The sequence below is a fragment of the Cavia porcellus genome, unplaced genomic scaffold, assembly GCF_034190915.1.
Source record: "Cavia porcellus strain 051 isolate PalLab524CR breed Dunkin Hartley unplaced genomic scaffold, mCavPor4.1 scaffold_25, whole genome shotgun sequence".
Taxonomy (NCBI): Eukaryota; Metazoa; Chordata; class Mammalia; order Rodentia; family Caviidae; genus Cavia; species Cavia porcellus.
The window spans coordinates 20,000,758-20,021,418 of NW_026947508.1; the positions used below are offsets into that span (position 1 = coordinate 20,000,758).

The window sequence follows — 20,661 nt, forward strand, 5'->3', positions numbered from 1 at the left end:
ACCAGGAATCGAACTCATAACTTTGAGCTTGCTAGGCAGGCACTTATGCCACTGAGCTAAATTCCTGGCTGTTCACTATTTCTTGAAGATAATAGCCTAACAAATGTTGTAGCCAGGTGGGTGGTGTGGGCTTATAGTCTCAGCTAATTAAGCTGAAGCAAGAGAACTGAAAATTAAAGGGAGCTTCGGGTAACAAAACAAGACCTTGTCTTAAAAAAAAAAAAAAAAGGCACACGGGCACACATCTGTAATCCCAGCACTCATGTAGGAGGCTCTGAGGCAGGAGGATCAGTGATTTTGAGGCCAGCCTGAACTATGGAGACACTGCCAAAAAACTATACCGATATAAAAAAAGGGGGGGATGGGAATGTAGCTCAGTGCAAAGGCCCTGAATTTAGTTCTCAGTGTTAGTAGTTGATGGTGGTAGGGATTATAGAAGTAGAAATATACAAAATCCAAGCCTCTTACTGAAAGGATTAAAGATAAAATAGTACTATCTTTTGATTTTGTAAAACTATTTTCTGCTTTCAGTTTGATTACCAAATCTTGAAACAGTTTTCGTTAGGAGGCAGTCACTTGCATCTGATGAGCATAAATAGTCATGGTGGTGTGGGTGATGTGGCTAACAGGTTGAGGGTTTACATTGGTTACTTCATGTACATTTCCTTATTTTACCCAATAATCCAGCAGGTTTAGTGTCCTCAGTTTTCAGACATGAAAACAGAAGGGCAAAGAGAATAAATGATGTTCCAAGCCCACATAATTAGGAATCTAAATCTAATATAATTTATTTTTATGTTTTTTAAATTTTGAGACAGGAGTCACCTTTTATCAATAAGTAGCCTAGGCCAGGCTCAGACTTTAGATTCTCCTTTGTCAGTTTCCCAGAGTGCTAGGATCACAGGTAGGAACCGGTAACCCTGGCTCTGAAACCTGAAGCTGCCCCACCCTTTGTCCTGGGACCTGAACCCAGGGCCTTCACTCTGAGCAGCGTCCCCTGTCCTTTTTATTTTTTGGTGTTTTTTTTTTTTTTTTTTTATCGGTACCGGGGAACGAACTCATGACCGCCTGCTTGCAAGGGAGGTACTTATGCTGCTGAGCTAAATCCCCAGCCCCATGCCCTTTTTATTTTGAGACAGGGTCTCACTAAGTTACTTAGATTGCTAAGGCCATGTAGCCTTTCTGCCTCCTCCTCCCAGAATGGCAGGATTGTAGGTGTGCACCATCATTCCCCATTGCTATTTCTTATTTCACTTTTATTTTTGCTTCAGTTTAAAGAGATAATGGCCATGAAGAAAAAATTTTGTAAGTTAGGGCTTCTCTGTCTTCTTGGTCTTAGGTTAGAATATGAGGAAACTGAAATAATGAGATTAGAACAAGTGAAAAGAAAAATAGCAAAGCTTCAGTTATCCACTGTTGGGAATGAACATCAGTTTTCCACATGATCAAAGCTACCCCTAAGAACTCAAACTTCAGAAAACTCTCTGAAATGTATCTTGTACATAATTTATCAACACCTACTCTATACCAGGTACTTGTTAATAATCATCATGATTAGAATAATCACTTCCTAATGGTGGTAATGATAATGGGACCTACCATCTTTCAACATTGCTGTGTATAGCCATGACCTTGGACTGTTTACTCCAAGTTAAATGGTCCCAAAATACCTGGCTTTAGGATGTATTTAGTTTTTTTTTCTTTTTTTTCTTTTTAAACACAGAGGACTTCACACTGAGCTGTGTTCCCCTGCCCTTTTAATTAATTAATGTTTTAAAGGCAGGGTCTAGCTAACTTGCCCAAGCAGTGCTCTAACTTGTGATCCTCTTAATCCCAGAATGCTTGGATTATAGATATTTGCCATCACACCTGGCTTTCCTATATATTTTTCTGTGTCTTCCCTCTTTCATTTCTTCCTGTTATCAATGACTAGTGGCATCCTGCCTTCTCTTCCTGTTTACTACTTCAAATCCGCAATAGCCAATTAATCAAGCATGCTAGAACTGTGTGTGTAAAGTAAGGGCACACTGGCTCTGCCTGAAACCCTGAGGACCTGGGCGTGGGCTTTTACATATAGCTGTGTATGTATATGTATATGGATAAATAATTTGCCTGCCCAAAAGTCTTATAGTAATTTCAGGTTCCTCATTTTGCACATAGTTGTCAATGGAGTCACCTCAGGTTTCATCCATTCCATAAATGTTTATTGAGTCCCTAGTATATGACTCAGGCACACTGTTAGGCACAGGAGGGTGAGCTGCTAGCCAGTCAGACAAGATCACTGCTTTCATGGAGCTTATATTTTTGGTTGAGTAGATAGTAAACAAAAAATATATAAGATAAACGGTGTGGTGGTGCACACCTGTAATCCCAGCCCTCCCGGAGGCTGAGGCAGGAGGATCATTGCAAGTTCAAGAATATTCTGGGCTACAAAGTGAGCTCAAGGCCAGCCTGAACTGCATTATCAAAACCTTGTGTAAAAAAGACCAAAAAAATTCTTATTTATAATAAGGCAATGAAATACACAGATTGATGTGCTAGAAGGTAATGAAAGAGGGCAAGGATGTTGAGATTATAAAGTTTGGATTTTGAAAGACAAAATCCTAGCATGCCTGAAGGGAAAGACAGAGGTGAGTCTGAAGAGAACAGGCTTCTTAATTCATGCAAAGCTCGTAGGTCATGGTAACAGAATTTAAAAAACTAAGTCGGGAATGGCTGGATCTGATTGGCATTTGGTAAAAATCACTTGAGAACCAGGCATTGTGGTACACAACTATAAACCCAGTTGTTCAGAAGACTGAGGCAAAAGATTGCAAGTTTGAAGCCAACCCAAGCAATTTAGTGATCTTTAAAAAAATTTTAAAAAGCACTGGAGATATAACTCAGTGGTAGATCACTTGGCCTAAATTGCCTGAGGTCCTTTAATCCCCAGTACAAAACAAAACAATCAGGCAGAGCCAAGAGACAAAACTCTTGCCATAGCCAAAGTGAGAAAGGATGTGCCTCGCGATAGGGTGGTGGTGATTGGTCAGGGTAAGGCCAAAGGTAAAGATAAATTAAATGTTAAAATAAAGGCAAATGGAACTAATTATATCAAGATAATAACATAACCCCCCAGAAAATGTAAGAAATCAGTTCAGGTTTCTTAAACATAATTCTTAGGTTGCACATTTTTAGTGAAATCTGTTCAAAGGGTAATACAAATAAAAATATAATAGGCCAAGGATATAGCTCAGTGGTATAAGCACCTGACTGGCAAGTACAAGGTCCTGAGTTTAATCCCTAGTACCAAAATAAATAAATAAATAATAGCAAATTTAAATGTCAGCCTATTGTTAGTGGTCTGTTGATAATGTAGTTTTGAAACTGTTAGCCCCCACGTGTAGTGATGCATACTTGTGATCCCAACACTCAGGAGGGTGGGTCAGGAGGATTGCTATGAATTTAAGGACAGCCTGGCTAACCTGAATTACAGAGCCAGCAAGACCTATCTCAAAAAGCCCCCCTACCCCGAATGAAATTTTATAGGTAAAGCAGGATAAAGTAGGATAGAGAAAATACATACAAACATTGACATTATTCGGAACCAAGTTTCAGCTTGAGCAGTTAGATAGGTGGTTGTGCTGTTTCCTGGAATGGGATAGAAAATGTTCTAGATCACTGTTAAGAGTATCATTTTGTAGTCAGGCATTGTGGTACACACCTGTAATCGGCACTTTGGGAGACTGAAGCAGGAGGATCAAAGTGAAACTCTGTCTCAAAAAAGACAAAAAAAAAACCAAACCCACTTGATAGGTCATTATATAGAATAAACATAGGGAGATACATTGACCTTTAGGACTTCTGTTAGCTTGAGTTTTCTGATGGTGAGTTCCTGAGAAGGAGCTGAAGCACTTCCGAGCTTGGGAGAGTAGATCCAGACCATGTGGAGAGGGGTGTATTTCCGATTCCCTCTCAAGTCACCACAGAGAAACCAGAAGTACTCAGGTCAGCTATGTGACCTGGACCAAATCTCTTCTTGGGTCTGCATCATTGTCCTTATCTATAAAATGAGGAGGCTGGAAACAGACAGTTTTAGGAGCTTTCCCAGCTCTGTCATCCTCTGGTTTCTGGCCCTCGCCTGGCACTGTCATTCTTCCTCAGTCCAGTGAGGTGTGGGTACTGTCATCTCCATTTGTAGGGTAAGATTCAGCCTTAGAGGGGTAACGATTCCTCACGCCTCAGTGCTCCAAGCAGAGCTCCTCTGGCCTAAGCAAGCTTTTCCCTTTTGCATGACTTTGCCTTTTGTTTTCCCTGTCAGAATATCTTCCTCCCTCCATACACCCCATTGGCTAAAGGGCAGCTCAAATTCTGCCTGTCTGTGAGATTTCACTGCTCCTTGTCTTTCACCAACTACAACTGCTTTCTCTTCTGAGTTTGCTTGGCTCTTCCTCTTGCCTCCTTATGACTTCTGCATTCTATCTTGGGTTATGTTACTTTTGTACAGGTGGCAGTGTCCTAATTACGGCTAGATTGCTGAGACCATGTCTTGGGCAACTCCGTAGCCCCAACAGACTTATCCATAGTACCCAGACATCATTCTGACCAAGGCCATGAAGAAGCTCTTTCGGCAAAATGGAGAACTGTGGAGCAACTGTTCATGCCTGTAGTCTTTTGTGTGTGTGTGTGGGGGGGGTCTTTTTGAGACAGGGTCTCGCTATGCAGTTCAGGCTGGCTCTGAACTCACTTTGTAGTCCAGGCTGATCTCAACTTGCAGTGATCCTCCTGCCTCAGCCTCCCGAGTGCTAGGATTACAGGTGTGTGCACCACCACATCTGTCTCACATCTGTTGTTTTAACTAGGACTACTCAGAAATGTATAGGAAGAAGAGTCTAGAATTCTTCTTTGTCATCTTCATTCATACAGTAGACTTTATTGTTAAAGAGACTTAGCAAACCATTTATCTAAACTTTCAACAGATAGGTAGCACTTCCCTTACAGCTCCATCGTGAGGATCAAGTGAAATAACACAGTGCTTGTACATTCTTTGTAGGTCATTCTTTGCTTTTGTTTTTGTTTTCATTTTTGAGACAGGGTCTCACATGCAGTTCAGGCTAGTCTTGAACTCACAGGAATCCTCCTACCTCAGCCTCAAGTTCTGGGATTACAAAAATATGCCACCATGCCCAGCATGTGGGTCATTCTTTGAAGGATGCAGACAGCTAAGGCTAATTGGGATAACTCCATGAATATAATACAGGATAAAATACGGCAAGGGTTGTTGAGGTATGGCAAACCTTTTAGAGCTTTCAGTGATATAAATTGCCCACTGCAGTGCTTGTACCAGCCCTGCTATAGGAGAACTTCATTACTCACTTAGGGTATAGGTTTGGCAGGAGTTCTCATGCAAAGGCTCTGTGGGCCAGACAGACTGATACACAGCCAGGTTCTGGTTCTGCTCCAAAGTTAATTTCCCCCTTGTCTGCCTACACACCCAACCTTACCCCCTGGGATCACAAGATGAAGCAACTGAGTATTTCCTGTGTACAAGGTGTCCCAAGTGCGTCAGGACAAAGCAGTCTCTGTCCTTTAGGAGTTTATGGTTGGTCTGAAGACACCGAAGGTCTGAGAAGTGCTGGCAGGGTCAGTATGATAGCCACCTGATGTCAGAGCTTGTTCCAGGCACCCTTCAAGGGCCATGAGGGGGGTGTACTGGGGGTTCAATGGAGGGCTTTTGTCCTTTTGTCCTGAACTATGTCTGTAGTCTTTATTTACTTATTTTTATTTTTTTAAATTTTGAGATAGGGCCTCACTATGCAATACAGACTGGCATTGAGCTCACTTTGTAGCTCAGACTGTGTCAAATTTGCTACAGCCTCTTGCCTTCGCCTTCCAGGTGCTGGGATTACAGCCACCATGCCCAGCTTCTTTTTCATTTTTTCAGACAAGATCTCACTGTGTACTTGAATTTATACCAACTCTCCTGCCTCAGCTCCCAAATTCTGAGAATACAGGCATGTGCCATGATACCTGACTCCCAATCCTTTTTTTATAGTAGGATTTTGTTTTTGTTTGGGTGTTGGGGGTCTTTTTGAGGTAGGGTTTTGCTATGCAGTTCAGGCTCACCTCAGAGCTAGGCTGTCCTCAGACTTCAGTGGTCCTCCTCCCTCAGCCTCTGTACCACCATGTCCAGTCTCCAAACTTTTCAAAAATCTCTTTTTCCCCTGAAATTTTGAGGCAGAATTTTAGTAAGTCTCCCAGGATGGGCTCAAATTTATGTTTCTCCTGCCTTAGCCTCCCAGAGTGTTGAAGTGACACGTGTACACTGCCACAACCAGTAAAGTCTTCTTTTCTAATAGAAAAAGTAGACTGGACACACTAACATCTGTGGTAGACAGATACAGTAAGTGGTTTAAGAGAGCTGAACCTCTTAGTGTGTTCATGAGAGTGTCCTTTGCTCCAAGAGTCATTTATCTCCATGCAGGACATAGATTGGAGCTGAACCCTAAAAAATAATTTAGGGAGGTGGAAGGATAAGTATCCTCAGAGTAACCTGGGAGAGCACAAGATCTGATGAATAGTGCCCCAGACAGAAATAGGACCTTTCTTGCAGCAGACGCTAGACAATAATAATATGTGAAATTGCTGTTTTTGTCTAAGAGCCTGCTAATATGCTAGAGAGGATTTTGCATATATTATCTCTAATCCTTAAAACCACTCTTGAAGGTAGTGCAACCCCCACTTTACAAGTGAAGAAATGAGGTTAGGAGAGGATTTGCCTAAAGCCATGTAGCTAGTTGGTAGGGAAATCAGAACTCAGACCCACATTTACATGCCTCCCTTCCAAGTGTAAGGCTGAGAAAAACTGTAAGGGATCAAGATGCTTCCACACAAAACTAACCAAGATGAACCCACAACTGCCACTGCCATGTCTGTACAAGATGAACACCACCTGGTGCACCCCTACCTCCAAACCTTTGCAAAATTGGTACAAACTCTCTTTCATTGACCCACCCCGTGCCCCACCTCTATCTCCTCCATCTATTCTATCCACACCTAAAATGATTTCCCTACCCCAAACTCCACTTTTCTCTAGCAGAAGGCCAGAGACATGTATGCAGAGGAGCGGAAGAGGCACCAGCTGGAGAGGGACCAGGCTGCAGTGACAGAACAGCTGCTTCGAGAAGGGCTCCAGGCCAGTGGGGATGCCCAGCTCCGACGGACACGCTTGCACAAACTCTCAGCCAGACGAGAAGAGCGAGTCCAAGGCTTCCTACAGGCCTTGGAACTCAAGCGGGCTGACTGGCTGGCACGTCTGGGCACTGCATCAGCCTGAGTGAGGCTGGCCACATGCCACTTTGCCCTGCCCTCTGCCTCCAGGGCCCCACTCCCCTTTCTTTTCTTGATGAGAGGCACGTACCCTCTTAATGATGAATTATGCTCCCCTGCTTGGCAGGGGAGTCCCCAAGGTCAGATCTGCTGGCCATAGATTTGTTTGGGCTGCCTGTGGCCCCTGGGCAGGACTGAGGGTGAGAATTTTTCACAAGCACACTAACTGTGGCCACCAGTTGTTTTTTCTGAGGGGGGCACAACTGATTGGCTTCCTGTTCCAGCTGCCTTTGCCACCCCGCCTTGTGCCCCTAGGTGTACTTTCTCTTTCCACTAGCACGTCCTTCAGCATGCGGAATTGCAGGGAAGAAGTCTCCTCAAAGCCTACACCTTCACCCTTCGTCTTCGTCTTCCACCTGACTTTCACAAAAGATTTGGCTCTACCTTAAATCTGCTGGTAAATAGCAAATAGGCAGCCAACATTATTTGGGCAAGAAAGAAAGGGCCGGGAGAGGCAGAAGAAAATTTGCCCATCTGCTGCTCCTCCTCTTGGCTCTCCACCTGGGATTTGCTATTGAGTCTCTATCCCTCCCACCATGCAGTACTGATTGCTCACTGAAAGGCTGGGCGCCCCCAGTGGTGCTCAGAAGCCAGGCCGGTGATTACAATCCAATTACCTATTGTTGACTCAGCCCACACAAGCTTTTCTCCGCCTCTTGCAAGGCTTGGAGCCAGGCTCCACTCCCCAGTGAGACTGGCCCCTTCCATGGCTACAGGGTAATATTGGGGCCTATTGGTCCTGGTGGTCTAGTGGAACACAGGCCTCTTTCCCTGTGACACATCAAGACCGCGTAGAACCAAGCACTTAACCATCTCAAACACTTCCAGTCTTCAAGGCTTCTCTCAGCTCTCTGACCTGGCTCCCTAAGTGGGCCTTGAGACAATTTAGTCTCAGCATGGCAAAACTTGTTCCAGGCCTTCTCTGCCAGTGAGGGCCAAGACTTCCCAGCAGGAAAGTGAGGGTAGAGTCAAGGCTGTGTCCTTTCCCTTACCTCCCCCTGCCAGGCATCCATGCAGAGTTGCTGAGAGGATTAGTGCCTTTGAAGCCTGTCTGCCTGAGCAACTCTGCTTCAGGTGCTCCACAGCAGCAAGTACCGGTCAGTAATACCAACCAAATGCTACTCTTCAGTTTTCTCATTTTACTTTGTACCGTCTGCCCAGCAACTCCCTCGGGAGAGAGGTGGGACCTTAGCAAGCTGTGTTGAGTGTACTCTTCAGACCTGTAACTTTTCTATGCCCTAGTATCTTCCTCCCTTTCTGTGCTTGGATACCTGGCACTAGAGACCCTTTGGCCATCATTCCTGCTTAAAGAATCAAGCACAAATGCCAGCCGCTGTGATTGCAAAGCCAATCAGCACACCCTTTGGCAAAGCCCCCTACACACCTGGCACTCCCCACTACCAATCCCTGGCACAGGGTTCCCAGAGAGCAGGTGCTGTACATTTTCCAGCTTTACAATGGGGCTGTTGACAGCCTTAATTAGGGAGGCATGAATTATTCGGCTATAATGCAGAGCCCTACAATTAAGGCGGGAATGAGGGGCTGCAGGCAGTAAACGGAATGTGCCCTGTGAGCAAGGCTGTTGGGTCGTCTTTCTGCAAGTCCCTTGTGATGAGGGTACAGTAGAGGTGATTAATGGGACTGGCATCTCTGGCCTGAGGTCCTGTATTCTGGGAAAGGTGCTCCGGGTGGAGTAGGGAGGAGCTGCCCCAGGAGACACTGCAGGGAGTGGAAGGGGAGAAGGTCCAGTGTTGTCCAGGAGCAAGAACTGCAAAATACTTGCTCTAAACTCCTACTTTGCTTTCAGCTTCTACCCTTGCCTAGTGAAGTCAGGGGAAAACCTATTTATATGTCCTCCCACCTGTAAACCAAACCCCCTCTTGATATTTATCCTGTTCTTGTGCTCCCCTTGGCCTCAAATAGAATTTTTTAAATTGTTAGCTTTGTTTGCTAATTGCAACGGGAAAACACTTTTTTTACTGCTGCAATTGCTTAGCTTTTCTCGGTGTATTTGGTTAGCTCCAGGATCCCATGGGTTTGAAGTGGGGGACACTGTAAGAGCCCTTTTGCCATCACACCTGTTTCTCTACTTGTTTCCTAATCCCCGGGCGCTATCCTCCACCCTCTTCCTCGCGCAAGTAAAAGGAAGCCAGTCTGACAGGATAGAAGGAGGGATTTCACCAGCTGCGGTGTCTGCAGCGCCCCAGCTTGGTGGCCGTGTCTGGTGGGGGCAGCGAGGCTAGCTGCATCAACATCGATAGTGCTAGGGGGAGGGGAGTAATCAGGCCTCTTGGAGGCCCCTCTCCATCGTTCCGTTACGGGGTCCTTGGGTCCAGGCATGCAGGGACCTAAGGGAGCCACCCAACACGCTTTGGGGGGCTTCATTAGCCTTTGGGGAGGAGGCTGTGCAACGGGTGCTGAAAGGACAGCTCCTACCTGCCCCGCAGTACCCGAAAGGCACCTCTACGTGTGAAGTCTCCCTAGCAAGCCCCGACCCCACCTCAAGCGGACCGCCATCCAGGTGAGGCGCACGAAAGGCTTCCCTCGGAGTGGCAGCTTGGAAGGATGCACGTCCAGCTGTGCCAAGCTGGCCTCCCCGCTCTTATCCCACTCGAACGTCAGGCTTGGCCTCGGTCGCTGCAGCCTTTGCCTCGACTGGCGTGCTCCTCCCGCCCGCAACGGAGCAGAGCAGCGCGGCCAGGCCTCCCAAACCCCTCTTCTGGGGCCCCAAGCGGGAGCGGGAAGGAAAACCGCCGAGATGCGCCCTAAGTGTCGTACGGCTTAGAGAAGTGGGCAGTTTGGTTGCATAAGGTGGAAGGAACTTAGTTTGCAAAAGCTAGCTCTCGGCGGGAGCGAAAGCCGGAGCCCGCCGACTCCGCACCCCTCCTCATTTATTGCTGCTGACGCGCGCCTCCCCCACTGCGCCCCCACCCCCTCGGCGCGCCGCCGTCTCGCTCTCCCTCCCCCCCTACTCCCCTCCTCACTCCCTCCAGAGGAGGTGAGTTTAAACCCCGCCCACGTGACCCCAACTGGGCCAATGAGCGGCGGCGGGAGGTGAAATCCGGTTCTAACCGGTCCGGGGCTCCCAGCGCTATAAAAACTTTATAAACCCCCCGGAGCCTGAGCAGTGTGAAGAAGAGGCGAGAACGACCCCCGGACCGACCAAAGCTGCGCGCCGCTGCATCTCGCGTCCAGCGCCTGCGTCCCGCTGCCGCCACCACCATGCCCAAGAGAAAGGTACGTGGCGCGAGGGCCGCAAGCAGCGGGTCGCCGCTGCTCCCTCACTGCCTCCGCCGCCGTCTCTCAGCTCCGGGCGCGAGAGTCGGCGCGGGCCGAGCATGCCGTCAGCTCGGGGCTCAAGGCGGGGTCGGCGGCCTCAGGCTACCCCTGCGTGGCGCGGCTGCCCGCGGGCGCCAGAAGCCATGTTGGAGGAGCGGCGGCCGCGGCGGGAGGAGCCATGTTGGTGGCTGTTTATCCTGCTCCCCTCGGGCTCGTCGCTCCCGCCCTGTGCCCCCTCCCCCACGGCCAGGCGCTCTCCCGCCCCTCCCGGCGGGCGGGCGATTCAAACCCGAAAGGGCGGGAAGGCGGCGCTCGGGGTTGGAGGGCGGGGGAATGCGCTGCCGCCAAAAAACCGCCGCCGCGAGGGGGCGTGGCCGGCACGGTGTGGCCCCGCCTCCGCCCGCCCACGCTCCCTGCGCTGGAGACGCGCGCCGCCGCCGCCGCCCACGAGTTGAGTCGCGCGCGCTCCCTTGGCCCCCTCCACGGCTGCCATGGCAACCGCGCTCGACTCCGCCTCCAGAGGGTTTGTTTGCACCAGCTGCAGCTGTTGCTCCAGGCTGGCGCGATGGCGCGGCCGGCCTCCAGCTTAGCGCGCGCGGGCTGGGTCCTCCGTGCGCGCCTTCTGCGCTGAGGCCGAGCCTGCGGCGTCCTAGGTGCTGTGGCTGCTTGCTGGACGCTGGGTGTGCGTGTATTACAAAAACTGTCGTTTCTAAATTTTGTCTTAACACCTCAAGTTTGGGGACTCAACTGAGGATTCCCTCAGAAGCTACAGGTTTTTTTGCCTTTGTATTTTCTAGGCTGAAGGGGATGCTAAAGGTGATAAAGCCAAGGTGAAGGACGAAGTAAGTCTCTCGAGGGTTGTAAAGAGCTTTGGACAGTAAGGATGACAGGATTCTGTTGGTGGGAATTAATCGAAGCCTGAGTTTACCTAAAGCGACACTGCGTCCTCTTCTTGTAGTCTAGAAAATATTGGTATAAAACTTGCTTGTTTTTCTAACTTTCTTGGTTTTTATTTAATAGCCACAGAGAAGATCTGCAAGATTGTCTGCTGTAAGTGTGTATGCTTAAATTTTTTTATATTCATCCTTGAAACTGAAAGACATTGGAAAACATAATCTTACTTTGTGTGGATTGATTAGAGGGTTAATTTGAGTGTCTACCTCAGGCTATATCGCTCATGTGGAGTTAAGGGTTCTGAAATTCTGATGACCAGCCAAGGCAGGACACTTACATGTTACATTTCTAGAAGGAAGCTAGCCTTAAGAACTCTGACAAGTAGAAAATTCTAAGCTGTTAGTATTGTGGCCTGGTTGTGGGTGGTTATCTTTGGGTCATTGTATTAATATTCTCATCTTTTCTGCCTGCCAAAATAAGAAACCAGCTCCTCCAAAGCCAGAGCCCAAGCCTAAAAAGGCCCCTGCAAAGGTAAGTAAAACAGAGACAAATGTACTAACACTGGAATTGATATTTTTCACAGAAAAATTGTCTTTTTGAGGGTTGGGGCCCTTTAACCCAGCACAAGGGAGGCTGAGGCAAGAGGATCATGAGCTTGAGGCTAGTCTAGGCTACATAGTGAATTCACAGTAGCCTGAACTGTGAGACTTTGTCCTGAAAAACTCTTTTAACTAGTTAATCAGGCATATGGTGTAAGCCTGTAATCCCAGCATTTAAGAGGCAGAGGCAGAAGGATCGCTGTGAGTTCTAGACCGCCCCTGAACTTGTCTCAAAAAAACAAAAATCTTTTTCACTACCCTAACAATTCAGCATATTTATCAGCCCTGTAAAGTGGTTTTTTGGGGGTTTTTTGTTTTGTTTTTTGTCTTTTTCGTTTTTATCGGTACCAGGGATCGAACTCAGGACTGCCTGCTTGCAAGGCAGGCGCTTATGCCGCTGAGCTAAATTCCCAGCCCCACATTTACTTTCTAATCAAGAGTTTTGTCATTTTAAAGAAAACTTTGCCTTAAAATCTTAGGGGTTTGGTTTTATTCTGTTAGTTATACTTTTGAACTTTTCTATACAGAAGACCACATAAAAAGAACAATTTAATACAGTTTTAACATGTCTTAGAAAATATAAACAAAAACCTTGTGCAGAACTTTGCATGCATATGCTAGTAATATAAAAGGAGGAGAAACAGTTCTGTTTTTCCTCACTTTTAGAAGGGAGAGAAGGTACCCAAAGGAAAAAAGGGAAAAGCTGATGCCAGCAAGGATGGGAATAACCCTGCAGAGAATGGAGATGCCAAAACAGACCAGGTATGGTTGTGTTTATGTATGGTTATTCAATTGGTTACTGACCCTAAAAACTTCTTACTGCCCTTTCCTTTTATCTACATCACTGTAGATGTGTTATAATTTTACTGTTAACATAGGATTCTTCAAAAACTTGATTCTTAATCTGTGCTTTTACTTTTAAGGTACTGTTTTGTCCTGTCCTAAGGTACTACATTCATAGTACACTGCACCATAGAGTTTTTAAATTGGGAATGATCTCAGGTAGTCTTGTGCTCTTTTTTTCCTCAGTTCTGTAGTAAGATGTGGCCAGGAGAGGTACCTTAGCAAAGTTGCCCAGCAAGGTCATTCTCAAGAGAAGCAGAGTCTTGGTATTTTAAGTACTCCAAACCTGAGTTTTGGCTTAGGAACAGAATGATGCTATAAGTGAAATGTGGACAAAGTTTTAAAATCTACAAGTGTTAATGTGGTTTGTTTGTTTTGTTTTGTTTTGTTTTGTTTTTTTCTTTTAGGCACAAAAAGCTGAAGGTGCTGGAGATGCCAAGTGAAGTGTGTGCATTTTTGATAACTGTGTACTTCTGGTGACTGTACAGTTTGAAATACTATTTTTTATCAAGTTTTATAAAAATGCAGAATTTTGTTTTACTTTTTTTTTTAAGCTATGTTGTTAGCACACAGAACACTTCATTGTTGTTTTGGGGAAAGGAACATATGTCACTAATACAATGTCTCCAAAGCTGAATCGATGTGCGGAAAGCACCTTTCCCTGCTAGTTTTGAGAGACTTCCTCTTGGCTCCCAGGAGGGAGGGGTTCCCTGATGTTGACACATGTAGCCACCTTGGCATAAATGCCTTGTGGTATGGGACAACACCCAGTTCATTTTATGTCCCCCTTTCCTCTGCCATCAGCATAGACTTAACTCCCTTAAGCCCAGAGACCTGTCGCGACCTGATTCCCAAAAATTGATGTTACCAGTGTGTCTGGCAGTCTGGACTTGCCAGTGACATTGAGGTGGTGTCCCACAAGAGCAGTGATTTCCTTTTCTAGATTGTGGATCTTCAGATTGATAATTCTGCCATTTTCATTTCCTGAAAGTCAGGGTCGGCTTGTGAAAAGTTGTTAAACAACATGGAAAATGTGAAATGTCAACCCTCACTCTAAACCTTCCCTACTTCAGAGCCTCAAATGAAGACTTCATTGGATTTTATAGTGGCTTTCTGATTTTTGGTAGTCCATCTTAAGAAGGGAGTTTGAAAGTTATTGTATACTGTTAACGATTGTGTGCCCATGTCCTGCCTGAAATACCATGATTGTTTACGAAAAGTATCTTTAATAAAGCTGGATACAGTTTGGCTTGGAATACTGCCTCTGATCTTTTCCAACCCATATGAAGAACCTGGCTTTCTGTGTCTCCAGATTGGATGCATTCAGGTGTAAGGAATAGAAGTTCCATTGTGAAATACAGGGACCCTGTAATCCTTCATTGATGTATAGTTGGTCTTCAAGTTGGGAAGGATTCCAAGAGCAGACTGGTATTGATAGTCTGGGAATGGAGAAGTGGTTTCTGTATGTGGTTATGCAGCATCCCTGAAGTTTATTTTCTGACAGGAAAATTTCCACTGCATTCACAGTGACAGCTTCTAAAGTTGGATTAAAGGAAGCTATTATAGCTCTGTCTGATGTCCCTGAGTGTGAATGTAAGCTGCGTGTGGTGTATGACACTAGGCTCCTGGGGAGATTTACAAACATGTTAATGGGAACTGTTAAAGAATCTATAGAGAAAAAAATTTGGAGACCTGTTTATGGTAAAAGCTTGACTTAGCATATGAAACTTCATAAATTCATAGTTGCAATTTAAGAGCTTTAACAGGCTATCTGGTTGTAGGTTTGGGAAGGGAGTTAGTAAATTATAGACTACAAAACTGCCTTGTCCTGTGTCACAAAGGTACAACACTTGGCCCGTCATGCACAAAGCCCTGGGTTTCATCTCCCATGCCCTCCCAGTCCAAAGAAAACCACCTAGTTAGCCTCATTCTTTTTTTAAGGCTCATTCTTGAAAGTTTTTTGTGTTCTAGTTTACTGTCAGGCAGACTTGATCCATGTGTCACACATTTTATGGGTTAGAAAACATTGAGGAAAGTTAGGTTGTTTGGACATCTGTGAGCAGCAAGTTTATAAGGCTACTCAGAATTCAAACTCTCAAATAGCCAAAAGCATTGAAAGCATCTATTAGGGGAGTCAATACAATACCGTTTCATCTAGGCTGCTTTTCATTATTGCTGAAGCCCTGTGTAATGTTTCCTATTTGTGAGGCAGTGTCATCTTCTAGTATTAATAGTCTGGAAACTGTGGTGGTGCATGGTTGTAATCCCAGCACTGGGGAGGATGAAGCAGGAGGATTGCTTTAAATTTGAAGCCAGCCTGAGCTGCATAGCAAGACCCTGCCTCAACAACAAAAAACTCCAAAAGATGTCTTGGAATGGCTAGGGCTAAGGTAGATTTGTCCAAGCAAAAATTTGAGACTTTTCAAGATTTCAGATTGAATAAATGAGCCATGGACTGCTAGTAGGTGTTGGTGTGTTCCTAGTCTATCTTAGGGCTATGAGACAGCCTTACCCCACTTTTGTAACTCACATGGTATGACTGGTCAAGATTAAGCCTGGTATTAACCTGTGGTGGCCTTTGGGGGGTTTTGTTTGTTGTGTTTTTGGTACTGGGAATCAAAGTCAGGACCTTGCACTTGCCAGCCCAGGCACTGTGCCTCTAAGCTGTATCCCCAATTATTTAACCTGTTTTTTGTCAGAACAAGGAATCTTAACTCCAACCCTGCCACTTGCTAGGCAAGCTGTGTATCCAACCTGTAACTTTCATGGTTACATGAAAGATGACAAGTGAACAATGAATATGATGAATTTGAACCTTTTCTTTCTGGAACATATGTACTGATTTGACCAGCTTTGAGCCGGTAAAAATAATATCAAAACATAGCAAGAACTTTAACTAACAGTTATAGTGTGATTGGTCCCAGCCTTGTCCTGAACTATAAAATCTGTACATAGATAATGTAAAAGTGCAAGCCAAGCATGGTGGCACATTCCTATAATCCCAACACTCGGAAGATCACCAAGAGATCAAGGTTAGCCTGAACTACATTGTGAGACTGTCTCAAAAAAAAAAAAAAAAATTATAGTGGACTTTTAGCCCTGTGGCCATGTCAGTTTTAACCAATCCTGTAGTCACCAGTTACTTGTATTTGGCCTATAAGAAGGAAAAGTAGGGGATTAAGCTCAGTGGCTCAAACACTTGCCTAGTAAGTGCAAGGCATGAGTTCTATCCCTGGTATTTAAAAAAAAAAAAAGGAAAAGTAGTTCTGCGATACAGCTCAGTGACACACTGCCTGCCCAGCAAATGCAAGGTCCTGAGTTAGTTTTCCAGTACCAAAAAAAGTAAAATCGAGGACGAGGGCTGGGTTAGGTGGTTCATGCCTGTGACCCCAGTACTCAGGAGGCTGCGGCCAGGATTGCCATGAGTTTGAGACCAGCCTGAACTACATAGTGAGATCCTGTCTCTGAAAGTTAAAAAAGGATGTCAGATGTGGTGCATACCTGTAATCCTAGCACTTGCAAGGTTGAGGCAGGATGGTGGCAAGTTCAAGAATGGCTTGCACTACGAAGCGAGCTCAAGGCCAGCCTTGAACTGCATTAGCGAGATCCTGTCTCAAAAAGACAGGCTTCCATGGCTTCCCTCACAATAGCACACTCTGTGTCTTTGAGATTATAATTTTATCTTTTCCTTCTTTCACTTGGTCCAAGCTTGCTCTGTAGAGCCAGTTTCTCCCTTCTTCTCTTTGAAGTGAACTTTGTCATTTTGCTTATTTAATTCTTTGGTCAAGACGAGAACAACCAGGTATCCAACTCCAGGAGACTCCATCTCTAAAACCCCATAATGTTTATTTGGCCAGCCACTTTTAGTAGGAGGCTACCTGCTAACATTACCATCTTTTGAGTGTGTACAGTAATGCAGTGGCATTAAATACATTCTAAATGTGTAACCATAACCATGACCTATTTCTAGGAACTCTTCATCATCCTGAGCAGAAATTCTGTATCCATTTTTTAAAAAAAGCCACCAGGTAGGGTGCTATATGGAACTAGCTGACTCTGGACTGCACTCAGCTATTGTCCAACCACTTGGCTTCCAAGAAGTTTGTTTTAGGCATTGCAATTTTACATGCTAGAGGTAGCCAGGCTTACTTTTTCTCTTAAGAACTACCATCCAGAAAACTCTGTAGCAGCCTGCCCACTCTGTTTCAAGACAAGGTCTCACTGTATAGTTCAGGCTTGAGCTCACTACATAGGCCCAGGCTGTCCTTGAACTTGTAGTAATGTTTTCCTGCCTCAGTCTCCCGAGTGCTAGGACTACAGGTGTGGACAAGCATGCTCAGTTGACCTGCACTATTTTTTTTCTTTTTGATTTTTTGAAACAGTCTCATCATGTTGCCCAGACTACCTTGCCCTGGCCTCCCAAGTGCTGGGGTTACCAATGTGTAATATCATGTCCTGCTGCCCATTTCTAAACAGGGATGAAATCTTACACCTGTCAGGATCACTGGAGTTAAAGGAAGGTGACAGCAGGAGAGAGAAGGGCTGTCGGGTAGACAGTTCTTGCACTTAGATCCTGTACACTTGGCCTCACCTGGCTGCACTGCACCACGTGACATGCTGACCGGAACCTGTTCCCTTTTTCATGGTACATATACCACCATATTCACCATTTTAGTCTTAACTACTGAGCATTGAAGCCAGGGCCTTCACAATCAGGTTTTTTTTGGTTTTTTAGACAGCTTCTTGCTGTGTAATTAAGGCTGATGTTGAACTCACTATATTATGTAGTCTATGCTGGCCTCAAGGTCTTAGTGGTCTTCCTGCAGAGCCTCCCAAGGGCCAAAATTACAGTCATGCACAATCATTGCCTGCCAAATTCACCATTGTAACATATAAAGTTCAGTGGGTTTTAGTATAGTCACCATGTTGTGCAATAATCACTTCTAATTCAGAATATTTTTGTTAATCTCCCCCCAAAGCCATATGCTCATTAGCAGTTAATTCCCTATTCCTCCCTTCTCCAGTCCTAAGCTATCACTAATCTTTCTTGTTGCTATAGATTTACCTGTTCTGGACATTATAATAGAATCAAATAATCTGATTTCTGTAAAAAGGTTATTTGATACAATGTTTCCAAGGTCCATCTGCCTGTGGCATATTCTTCATTGCTGTTATTATTCACAGGTAATATTCTGTCGTGTGCCTATTCACATATTAGGGGATAGAAGACATTTGAGTTTCACCTTTTTGGTAATTAGCAATATTCTGTGGAAGTGTATGGTAATGTTTTCAGTTCATTTGGGTATATATGCAAGAATGGGATTGCTAGGTTGTAAGGTGACTCTAATCTTTTGAGAAATTGCCAGACTGTCACAATGGCTACAAATTTACATTTCTACCAGCAATCTACGAAGGATCCAATTTCTCCACATACTTAACACCTTCACCCCATTCCCCCCACAGATGCCCTTGGAATCAAACCCAGGGCCTCATACATGCTAAATAAGCACTCTACCACTGAGTCACATCCTTAACATTCCTCCCGTTTTTTGAGAATGGGTCTTATTAACTCACCAAAGCTGGCCTTGTAATCCTCCTGCCTTAGCCTCATGAGTATCTAGGATGACAGGTGTGTGCCCGGTCCCACACTTCTCTCCTCCCTTCCCCACTCCTTTTCTTTCTTAATTTTGAAACAGTCTAACTAAATTACCTAGATTGACCTTGAATCTATGATTCTCCTACCACAGCCTGTGAAGGACCTGGGATTATAGGCCTGTACTCTTATGGCCTATGTTCAACCATTTTAATTTCCTTTTTTATTATATGTATCCTAATAGGAAATGGTATTTTCCTTGTGGTTTTGATTTACATTTCCTTAATGGATGGGATATTGAACATCTTTTTGTATTTATTGATCATTTGTATATTTTTTAAATGTTCAGATGCTGTTCATAAACCTTTAAACTTTTTTTATTGTAGAGGTACAAGAGGTCTTTACATATTCTAGATATTAAATCCTTTTTTTTTTTTTTTTGTCTTTTTCCTTTTTATCGGTACCAGGGATCGAACTCACGACTGCCTGCTTGCAAGGCAGGCGCTTAGGCCGCTGAGCTAAATCTCCAGCCCCAGATATTAAATCCTTATACAATTTATATTTTGAAAAAAAAAGAATCAATTTAAATTTTGGGTCAGGAATATAGCTCAGCAGTACAGCATCTGCCTGGCAAGCCCAAGGTCCTGAGTTCCAGTCCCTGTACCCAAAACAAAATGATAAAACAGAATCTGTATTTCATTCTGTAGGTTGTCTTCACTTGCTCTGTGGTATCCTTTGATAAAAGTTTTTAATTTTGACAGTACAATTCGTTTTTGTTTCTTGTTCCTTTAGTACCTAAGAAATCATTGTCTAGTTATGAAGACTTATATCTGTTTATTCCAAGAGTGTTAAATATTTTTTAGCTCTAAAAAAATTTTAAAAAATATTTTTAGCTCTTAAATTTGGATTTTTGGACTGGGCATGGTGTTGCATGCCTATAATCCCAGCACTTGGGAGGCTGAAGCAGGAGAATCACTATGAGGCTGAGGTCAGTCTGGGCTACAGTGAGACCCTGTCTCAAAAATAAATAAAAAATAAAATAATTTGGATTTTTAAAATCTATTTTGAGTTAATTTTGTGTATCGTATGAGATAGGAGCTGAAGTACTCTATCATATGTAAAACTGTCCTAGACAACTTTCTAGTCTCGCAGTTTCCAAGACCCTGTTCCTCCAACTCCTTTTGGGATCCCTGCTATAGTCTCCCTGTGACATCATGTGGTGACTCACATTTTCGTCTGCTCTCATCTCTCGAGGTCCTTATTTTCACCAACCCACGTGCAGTCTTACATACCACAGGCCTCCAAATTCAACGTGAGCAAAAGGAGACTTGCCCTGCTCTTTACAAACCACTCCCTACTTAGCCTCAATCTGGTAACAGCATGAGGTATCCCTAGTAGAGCTCTTGTCAAGTATGAAGGTGCAATCCTCAGCACTCCCCAAACAAAAGACCATCACATCCCTCAAACAGGAAACCAGAAAGTGACAGATCGCTCCCTCATTCCCCATCCAGGCACATTTCCAGTAGGTGTACAGTCCTGGTGACTTTGAAAAAAATTGTTTTAAGCCAGAAACAGTGGTGTTCTCCCACAGTCCTAGCACTTAGGGTGCTAAGGAACGAAGATCACAAGCTCAAGATCAGCCTGAGCAACACAGACCCTGTTTCAAAAAATATAAAGGCTCAGTGGTAGAGTACCTGTGTTTTCTAGCCTCTCCAAAAAGATGGAAAGTTCAAATAAGTGTAAAAGTTTTTTAAAAAAAATTCTATAATGTTATGAAATACCCAAGTTCTAATTACCTAAGTATTTGAATTGTGAGTTCAAACTGTTTGAATTACTGTCTGCACAGGGACCAGAGACTGAGTAGCTTACATATCTCTTCAATCTCTGGACCTATAGGTTCCCTCTTCTGTGTTTTCCACAGGGTGGATTTTGATGATTACATCCCCAAGGTGTCATGTCTAACAGGTTTTTCTGTCCTTTGTAGTTTATGTTAATTAAGACAGTCTAGAGGAGTGATGGGATTTAGATTTATGGCAAGAAAACCTCCTAGGGTGTTTTTTGTTTTTTCCCTATCTGATTGTCTCT

At 44.6% G+C, this 20,661-nt stretch overlaps 2 protein-coding genes and 1 long non-coding RNA gene across 5 annotated transcripts in view; 2 read left to right on the plus strand and 1 right to left on the minus strand.

The window, feature by feature from the left end:
• Dhdds (dehydrodolichyl diphosphate synthase subunit) overlaps nucleotides 1-9,308 on the plus strand; it is a 30,175-nt gene extending 20,867 nt beyond the window's left edge. For 2 of the 3 annotated variants that reach the window (XM_003471304.5, XM_005004270.4), the window contains exon 9: nucleotides 7,076-9,308. In XM_003471304.5, the coding sequence (XP_003471352.1) occupies nucleotides 7,076-7,315 (240 nt within the window). In that variant the 3' untranslated portion in view covers nucleotides 7,316-9,308. The remainder of the gene's footprint in view (nucleotides 1-7,075) is intronic. The other variant, XM_013154012.3, reaches the window with a different exon arrangement.
• On the minus strand, nucleotides 1,004-10,248 carry LOC134472967 (uncharacterized). Its single transcript, XR_010043031.1, has 2 exons — nucleotides 9,869-10,248; nucleotides 1,004-6,203 (listed from the first exon to the last, which is right to left on the minus strand). It is a non-coding gene; the product is annotated as an uncharacterized LOC134472967 (long non-coding RNA).
• A 148-nt stretch (nucleotides 10,249-10,396) lies between these two features.
• Hmgn2 (high mobility group nucleosomal binding domain 2) lies at nucleotides 10,397-14,239 on the plus strand. Its single transcript, XM_013154013.3, has 6 exons — nucleotides 10,397-10,605; nucleotides 11,445-11,489; nucleotides 11,668-11,697; nucleotides 12,022-12,072; nucleotides 12,807-12,902; nucleotides 13,391-14,239. Exons 1-6 carry the CDS (start codon nucleotides 10,591-10,593, stop codon nucleotides 13,424-13,426), a joined length of 273 nt encoding a protein of 90 aa, XP_013009467.1. The 5' UTR covers nucleotides 10,397-10,590; the 3' UTR covers nucleotides 13,427-14,239.
• Nucleotides 14,240-20,661: the final 6,422 nt, after the last annotated feature.

What these genes read in the sequence shown, in the direction of transcription:
- Hmgn2 (XM_013154013.3), top strand. An exon ending in AAGCCAAGGTGAAGGACGAA is followed by an intron (nt 11,490 to 11,667) that starts GTAAGTCTCTCG and finishes TTTATTTAATAG; the next exon opens with CCACAGAGAAGATCTGCAAG. An exon ending in GATCTGCAAGATTGTCTGCT is followed by an intron (nt 11,698 to 12,021) that starts GTAAGTGTGTAT and finishes TGCCAAAATAAG; the next exon opens with AAACCAGCTCCTCCAAAGCC.